Source organism: Camarhynchus parvulus, chromosome 4A (genome assembly GCF_901933205.1).
Source record: "Camarhynchus parvulus chromosome 4A, STF_HiC, whole genome shotgun sequence".
Lineage (NCBI taxonomy): Eukaryota > Metazoa > Chordata > Aves > Passeriformes > Thraupidae > Camarhynchus > Camarhynchus parvulus.
Window position 1 is genome coordinate 17674792 of NC_044600.1, and position 8960 is coordinate 17683751.

General features: G+C 56.3%; 1 protein-coding gene across 1 annotated transcript; it reads right to left on the minus strand.

Annotated features, from left to right (window-relative positions):
• Positions 1–7548: 7548 nt before the first annotated feature.
• Positions 7549–8457, minus strand: LOC115914997 (G-protein coupled receptor 12-like; the record flags this gene model as incomplete). The annotated part of the gene is made up of 1 exon (XM_030967906.1): positions 7549–8457. A coding segment is annotated over one exon (909 nt), but the record flags the coding sequence as incomplete, so codon positions are not given.
• Positions 8458–8960: the final 503 nt, after the last annotated feature.

Below are 8960 nucleotides of genomic sequence, written 5' to 3' on the forward strand. Positions count from 1 at the left end.
GTGCTGGCACCTTCCTCCCCTCTGCCCTCAGCTGTGCCCTGCCACACACAGGGCTGGGACCCAGAACTGCTGCTGGGCACACCACGGGGCCAGGGCAGCTCCTCATGACACAAGTGCCTTTCCTGGGGTCCCTCTGGAGCCTCCTGGGCTGGGAATGGGCACAGCTCAGCTGGGCTGGGATCCTGGAGCTGCCCAGGGGATCCTCTGGGACCCCCCTCCCACAGCAGTGTCTTGGGGAGCAGTTTTCACTCCAGCCTTGGCCAACCCTGGGAACATGCTGAGCAGCCTGGAGCCATGGGGACAGTGCCCAGAGGAAGGCTTGGGGACAGTCTCCAGAGCTGTGGGGAGGGGACAAACCCTGTCCCCACCTTGCTGTGGGACATGCACGTGCTGTGGGTTGCTGCTGTCATGGGGCAAGCATTCAGGAGAGCCTTCCTCCTCCTCTTCCACCTCCTCCTGCTGTCCAGCCTGGGGCTGCTGGGCCAATGGCAGCTGCTGCTGCAGCAGGACAGGAGCCATCTCCTCCTAGCTTCCATCCTCTCTGGGGCCAGCAGGAGCTCTGACACCTCTGGGGGAGGCCAGGTGCTGTAGGAGAGTTGTTTTGGAGGGAATTGAAGGCAGGGGAGGATCATCTCCTGCAGATCAAGGCACCTCAGACCCCAAACCCACCTGCAGCACCCAAACTCTGAGACCTCCTGGAGCACTGGGCACCCATCCTCCCAGAGCAGAGCATGCAGAGCTCCAGATGGGCATTTCAAAGCAGTTTTCTCTCCTTTTGGCACCAGCTGGTCACACACAGAGCCCAGAGCCAGGGCTTGGGCTGCTCTCTGTGGAGGTTGGCCCAGCTCTTCAGGAATGGCACAGAGGGGACAGGGCCACCCCAGCATCCCAACGCTCCTGCAAAAGGCTCATTTTTAATCACAGCAGCAGAATTACTCTATCTCCTTAGATCTGCCACCTGGTAGAAAGAGCTGGTGCAGGACAGGCACCTCCCCAAGGGAGGGTGACCCATTCCAGGCCAGGAGAGGCTCCCATTGTTCAAAGCTGAGTGGAGGGAGGAGATGTTCTCTGTCTCTGGGGTCTCTAACCGTGTGCCCTTAGTCAGTAGGTGAGTAGGTGTTGCTGCCCGTGTCTATCTCCCCTGCCCAGTTGCTACGTGTGAACAAGTGTATTTCCCCCCAGTGTTGTGGGTTCTGCCTGTGGTGACACAAGGATGGGAAGGGAGGGATGAACCTCGAGCTTCCTCCTGGACAGGGTAGAGAGGAAACCTGGATGGGTCCGAGGCACCGCTTGTAACTACATTTGTTCAAGAAATGTCATCTTAACCCCAAACTGTTGACACTTTATGCATGTGCTAATTAAATTTAAAAGAAAAAAAGAAAAAAAAAAAAGATTAAAAAATTAATAAAGATTTTAAGAGGTTACAGTAGATCTGGGTTTGGCTTTTTGTTGGCTTGTGCTTTGCTGGGAGTTAATCAGCCCTGTGATGTTCCCTCCTCTGTTAGAGGCTGGGGCATGGAGGGAGCAGCAGAAAGCTGTGATCTCTCTAAAACCCCTCATTTGGAGATTCAAGCCCTCAAAGATCAATTAATTCCCCAGGGTATTTAATCCCTGACTGCCTGGGTAGTCAGAGGGCAGGGAAGCTGTGTCTGTGCTTGGAGGAGCAGCAGGAGCTGTTCCCTCCCAACCCCTCCGTGTCTCCAGCAGCTCTTGTCCTCATCCAGCTCCTCCTGATCTCAGGGGAAACCCAGACCCTGCGTGAGGGAAAGCAGAGAGCTGTTCTGGACTCTGAAATAAAAACACAGGCACACAGAGCATGGCACGTACCTGGGACAGCAGCCCAGATCTTCAAAGGTTTTAATTGTACCCCACGCCCCCTCCCCAGATTTTTGGATATCCTCTTGACAAATCACTTCAACAGTTTTATTTACAGTAATAAAAATAAATTACTCTTACAGATGAATGTATAATATTATACACAATAGAGATACAGTGCAATAACAGCATTGATTTGTTTTCACTCATAAAGTGCATCGAAGGGGCTTGATTGAACCATAACTGGGTGACAACTGTACATTTCCCTTTGAGATCAACTTTCCCAGTCAAGTTTAAAGGCTCGTGACAGCACTGACAGCAAACAAGCTGCTGTCGTGATTGCTGAGGGGTGGCCTCGTTCCTGGGAAATCAGGGAGGCAGGGAATGGGGGGATGGATTGATTCCCACCCAGCCTGACCCGGGGCTCAGAGCCCAGCGGGGAGCACAGGGCAGGCTCTGCCTCTGCAGGAGGCTCCTGCTGGGCTTGGAAACTCATCCAAAACACCGGAATCCCACCCCTGCCTCGGGGCTGGAGGGTTCCCTGCCCGGGGAGGACGCTCTTTATCACCGTGTGCTCTGTCCCTCCAGCCCCGTCCTTGTCCCCGTGCTGCAGAGCCCAGGGCTGCAGCCAGACCCTGCCCAGCTGGAATAAAAGCTTTTCCTGGGACCAGCCAGCTGTTTTCCAGCTGCAGTAAGGCCATAAACCTGTGCTTGTGGTTCCAGTGGCCAGGGACAGGATGTGCTGTCAGTGCCCTGCCTGCTGCTGCCCCGAGCAGGGCAGGATCCCCCTGGAGCCCACAACTCCTGAAGGCAGCTGGAGCTGGAGACAGCTCACTCACACCCCTCCAAACCAGGGACTAAAGGGCTTCACAGCACCCCTCTGACCTGGGTTTTCTGCTGAAAAGCCCCTTTTCTGTCTGTGCTGCAGGGTTTTCCAGTGGGAACGGGGAGCTCTGGTCCCAGGGCTGCAGGGACACTGGGAGGTGCTCAGGGGGATTTTGCAGTGGGCAGCTGCGCTGACAACAGAGGAGATACAGAGGGACCAAGTGGAGCTGCCTCACCTCACCAGAGGGAAGGCTGAGAGGAGTTACAGGGAAATACCATGTGCACCCAACAATTATTCCTGACAATTAGAAGTGAACTGTTAATTCATCATTAGCAATGACGTGGGTCTCGATGCTGGTCAGGACACACCAATGCAAGTGAGTACCAATGGCCTTGTAAAGGGTCTCCCCACCCCAGATTTGATGCTTTTACAAGAAAGAGATACTTCATCACCTCATGAGAACAGTAATGGTTTCTTGGGGGTTCATTGCAGGTTCAATTAAAACTCTTTGATGTGAACAGACTGGGGCTGCCACGTCAGGACTGAGACCTTTGGAACATTTACTGCTGGTTACTGGCATGAGACTGGCTAAAGAGAGACATTTTCACTGCTCAGAGTCCCAAACTGACCAAAAGGGAAAAGGAAAAAAGGAAACAAACCCCAAAATAAAACTAAGCATCTTTGTTGGTCGAGTCTGTACATTTTAATAGGGTTTTTGGTACTTTTTTTTGTATTGTTTTTAATTTCTCATGCTGGGGCAGGGGCAAGGGCTTGTTGTAAATGCACAAGATCCCCCCAGCCCTGGCACACCTCCAGGAACCTCAGGGCAGCTGTGGTTACATCCCAGCCCACGGTGGCCCTGGCCTTGTCACAGTGTATTTGAGGAATGTTTGCTCCTTCCTTCCCCTCCTCACCCTTTCCTCATCCCCTCAGCCAGCCAAGCACCAGCACCAAAAGCTTTGCACCTCTACATTCTCCTGGCCACCAGCTCGTGGTGGAAAAGCCAAAGGCACCCAGAAACCTGTAAATAAATCAGCAAGTAAGCATGGATTCATTTCCCTGGCTGTGTTGGTCCCTGCCATAGGCTCAGGGCTGGTTGGATGCCACCTGGAATCACTCAGGATCAGTTTTCTGCCCATTTCTGCTGCTCTAGATCCAAACCAGCTCCTGGAGAGTCCAGAAGTGACAAGAGCTCAGCCTGGCTCTGGTCTCTCATCCTTTATCAAAATTCATTTGCAGAGCTCAGAGTTTGAAGATGCAGAGGCAAGGTGCTGGCCAGGGTGGGGACAGGGAGCAAACACCCCCCAGCCAAACACCCCCAGCCCTCTCCAGGCAGCTCCAGCTCCCACCTGGAGGGACCAGGGGGGCTCTGTGGACATCAAAGAACACCTGCAAAGCCCTGTGCTTTGCAGGGCTGCCACTGTGCCCCTGTCTCGGCTGAAAAGCGCAATCATTCAATCAGAGGCTGTGAGAGCGCTCAGTTTAACAGAGATGCAGAATCCCAGGTGCAGGAGGCCTCCAGGAATCCAGCACCAGGGAACATGGAGCACTGGGTGTGCTCCAGGCGCTCTGTGTCCTTCTGGTGTGCCCAGGAGGGGAACAGGGGCTGCTGGGCTCTTCTCACCAAGGTTTGGATCCTCAGTGAATCCACAGCTGGAAACCCCATTTTGCTTTTGGTGATTCCCTCTCCACTGGTGCCTCATCTACATGGGATTCCTTTACATTCATGGGAGCTGCTCCCTCTTTATGGCAGCAGAACCCCATCCTAAAGCCCTGAATTCCATCCTGAACACATCCCAAAGCCAGCCCCAAGCACCAGGACATCCCCACCCTGCACACAGCAACGCTGCCCCAGCAAGTGATTTCAGGTTTTAAATCAACTTTCCTGCTGTTCAGCATGAGGAGGCTCCAAAATCCATCCTCCCCCTGATGTCCAGCATTGCCAAAAAGTCCAAACTTTCCCAGTAAAAGGTTTTCTCTGTGGGAAACAGAATGAAAACAGAACCAAAGCACTGCAGTGAAATGGTCAGAGGTTTCCACAAGGCAACACATGGCAGGTGAACCTAAACCTCTTTATCCTCTTCCTCACTTCCCCTCATATCCTCTGATGAAACAGGAGAGGAAAAACAGAAAAAAAAAACCAAAAAAACTGGAAATTGCACTATTTTTTATTTAGGGGAATGGCTGAAAAAATGCCAATTTATCAAAATGGGGTTTTTTAGAGAAGATTTCTTGAGGCTTTGACTGAAACCTATCGAGGGTTTTTAACAGCTTCCATGGGCAGCTTTGGCATCTCAGAGAGAGGTGCTAGACCATCACACAAAAAGAAATGAGATCTTTATTTTACAGTAATTCTGAGCATGGAATGGGCTTGTCCCACATCCTGGTGCTGGCTGGGAGCTGGGTCAGGGCACTCAGGGACCAGAACTCAGAGTTTGCCTTTGCCAAAGTGGCTGGAAATGAGTTTGGGAGAGCCCCCAGGGTCCCAGTGAGGACACCCCCAGCTGCCCTTCACCTCACCCTGGCAGGGGCTGTGTCCCAGCTTTAGCTCCTCTCATCCCAAATCTCTCTCCTCTTGCTCTGGAGGGTCACAGGGAGAAATTTTTCATTGATCCTCATTTGACTTTGGAGAAATTCATCAGCACATCCCTCAAACTGAGACACATTTTACATAAGCAACTAGACTCTAAAAAGAACATCGTTAAAATCAAGCTCTTCAGCAACAGGGAATTTACTGGAAAGCCAAGAAAATGCAACTTTTTTGTGTCAAGGTTTCTCTGGAGCTGATTAGTTAAACTACCTTTCATCTAAAGATACAAAATGAGGTGCCCAGAGAAACAAATCCTGGCTTCTAGCTAGGGTGGTTGTAGAAAAACATTTCAAATGTTCACAATGTTTCAAAAGGGGTTTAAGCTATTGAGTTTTCACACTGAGGAGCTGCGGGGACCTGGCTGCACTTAAGAAATCAGAAGAAACAGAATGAGTAAAGTGTTTGTATAAATATTAGTCTCACATATACATTTACTTTAAAACTTACATTGATTCCACATTGTGCCAACTGCCCATTCTCCAAGGAACTCATCAGAGAAAGGAAATGGAAAAAAAACCCCAAACCCACAAAACATAAAAACTCCAAGCCTGGCCACCTCTCACAGGCAGACAGTAATTCCAAGCCCCAGGCACACTTGGGAACCTCAGAGCTTTCTCTTGTGCACTTAGCTCCGAGGAGCAAGAGATTCATTGCGCAGATCCAGGGACAAAACCCGCCTGGATCTGTCTGTACCCAGCCATAAAGTGACTTTGTACCCTCTGCAGCCACACAAAGCAACAACATTTCTTCCACTATCACAGACTCACAGAATGTTACAGGTTGGGAGGGACCTCAGAGCCCATCCAGTGCCACCCCTGCCATGGCAGGGACACCTCCCACTGTCCCAGGGTGTCCCAATGCCCAGCCTGGCCTTGGGCACTGCCAGGGATCCAGGGGCAGCCCCAGCTGCTCTGGGCACCCTGTGCCAGGGCCTGCCCACCCTCCCAGGGAACAATTCCCAATTCCCAATATCCCATCCAGCCCTGCCCTCTGGCAGTGGGAGCCATTCCCTGTGTCCTGTCCCTGCACACCCTTCCCAAAGTCCCTCACCAACATCACAACAATTTCTCTACAGCAAAGCAGAATATTTGGGTACCAGCCCCAGCTGCTGGAGGGTCTCCCAAGCCCCCCATGCCAGGAGCCCGGGCAGGACACCCCCTGTGCCCCGAGCCACCCTGGATGTGCCAGCCCAGCCCTGCCCCTCCCCGGGGCTTGCCTGGCTTCTCCCTTTCTCTGTCAGTGAATGCACGATTCCACCTCCCGGCCAAAAGAAAGCCCAGGATAAAGGACACTTCATCATCATCATCATCATCATCACGGCCTCAGTAACACCACAAAGCACAGCACACAGCTCGGGAATGTCGGGGCTGAGGAAGCGAGCTGAGGTGGCAGCATCAGCAGTGACAGTGTGGTGACAGAGGCTCCTCTCTCGGGGCCCCCAGCGAGCCCGGAGCCCTCTTTGGATGAAACCCCCAGCCCATGTAAACAGCTGGTGTGGAAGGGGGGACAGCAGCACCCCAGCGCCCAGCTGGACCAGGAGAGCCCTTCCTGGGCCTCCCAGATTTGGGGTGCAGGGCACCCCCCCTGCCTCGCCATCCCCACACCGCCAGCCCTGCCCCTGCCACATCCTCGGGCGAGGGGGGGAAGGAGGGAAGGGATTCCCGGGGTGCCCCCAGCCCCAGCAAGCCGCACCTCGATTGTCCCTCACCCGCAGGTCCTCAAAGAGCTTCTCCAAGCGCAGAGGCACGGGCAGCCCCCTGTCCCTCCTCCCCCATTATTGCATAGCATCGCAGGCCCTGATTGCGGGGCGATGGGCGCAGCCACCCCACGCCTGGGGACCAGCCCCGCCGGGGGGGACGCGACACCTCCCTGCCCGCCCCCGCTCCTGTGGGGTGTGCCCATGGATGTGCCCCGAGGGGCGGCACCGCCCGGATGGGGCCCGCTGCTCCCCTGGCTCCTTACCCCGAGAGCAGACAAACGCCATCGTGCGAGGATCCTTTTTCTTTGCTTTTTCTCTTTTTTTTTTTTTTTTTTTTTTTTTTTTTTTTTTTTGGTGTTTTGTGTTTTTAAATAAAAAATAAAATGTGTAAGAAAATAACATTTCTAAAGGAAACCATTATCATTCTGCTCTCTCTCTTTCCTTTTCTCTTTTGCCTTTTCTTTTTTTTTTTTCTTTTCTCTTTTTGGCCATCTTTCCATGGAACGAGATGTGCTGACCGGGGAGGGGGACTCCTCCCGGTAGGAGACAATAACGACAGAGGGGAAAAAGAGAAGGAGCGGGAGAGCCAGGGAGCGCCTGTGGCTCCGTGCTCAGTCCTCACACGTCGCTGGATGTCCTTGGTCTGGAGGAGAACGTGGAAGGGATGCACCCGCAGCAGGCCAGCCAGAGCGACTTCTGGATGTCCGGGTTTCGGAAGGCGTAAATGATGGGGTTGATGAGCGAGTTGCAGGTGGCGGGCAGCGCCAGCGAGTAGGTGTACACCGCGGGGTAGCTGGAATCGGCCACCAGCGAGTAGATGGCGAAGGGGATCCAGCAGAGCGCGAAGGTGCCGAGGATGAGCGAGAGCGTGGAGAGCCCTTTGCGGGTGGAGGTGGCCTGCGCCGTGGCGATGAACTGGTGCTGCACGGCGATCTGCTGGGCGTGCCGGAAGGCGATCTTGCAGATCTGCAGGTAGAGCTGCATCATGAGGGCGAAGAGCAGCAGGAAGGTGACGGCCAGCACGGCCGCGTTGTCCTTGGTGACGGGCCGCAGGATGCTGCAGGAGCTCTGGTCCCGCAGGCAGTTCCAGCCCAGGAGGGGCAGCAGCCCCACGCCCAGGCACAGCAGCCACATCAGCAGCACCATGGCGCAGGTGAAGCCCAGCGTGCGCTCGCTGTGGTAGGTGAGCGCGTTGTACAGCGACAGGTAGCGGTCCACGGTGATGGCCAGGAGGCTGCAGACGGAGGCGGAGAAGGCGGCCAGCAGCAGCCCCGCCGCCGCCAGCTCCGCCGCCTCGCTGGGCGGCCGCAGCAGGTAGCGCACGGCGAAGTTGGCCACCAGCCCCAGCCCGGCCAGCAGGTCGGCCAGCGCCAGGCTGCCGATCAGCAGGAACATGGGCGCCCGCAGGCTCGGCGTGTAGAACAGCACGGCCAGCACCAGCGCGTTCTCGCCCGCCACCGCCGTGCCCGTGGCGCACAGCGCGATGTCCCAGGGGCTCACGGAGCCCGCGGCCGCGGCCCCGCCGCCCGGCGCCGCCGTGCCCGGCCCGGCCGCCGCCGCCGAGGGCCAGGCGGGGGCTCCGAGGCGTTGCCGAGCCCCGGGAGCCGCTGCTGCTGCTGCTGCGGCTGCGGCGGCCACGGCTCCCCATGGCGGCGGGGCCGTGCAGCATCGCTGGGGAGAGAGGAAGAAGGGGGCGGTGAGTGACGGAGCCGGAGCCCCCGGAGAGCCCCGCGCCCAGCCCGGGCAGCGCCGCGCCTCGGCCCCCGCCCGGAGCCGCGCCGGGCCGGGGGAGCCCCTGACCGAGCCTGGAGCCCCCCGGCCCGGGACACCGCGCCCCGCACCGGGCCGCCCCCGCCGCCGCATCCCCGCTCGCTCCCCGCCAGCCCCACCGCAGCTTCCCGGGCACCGAGCCCCCCATCCCCGGCTCGCCGTCCCCCCCGCCCCACACGCACCCCTGGCCGCTATCTCCCGGCGGGCTGAGGCCGAGCACAACTCATCGCCCCGCTGCCCGCAGCTGCCTCCGTGCGCCC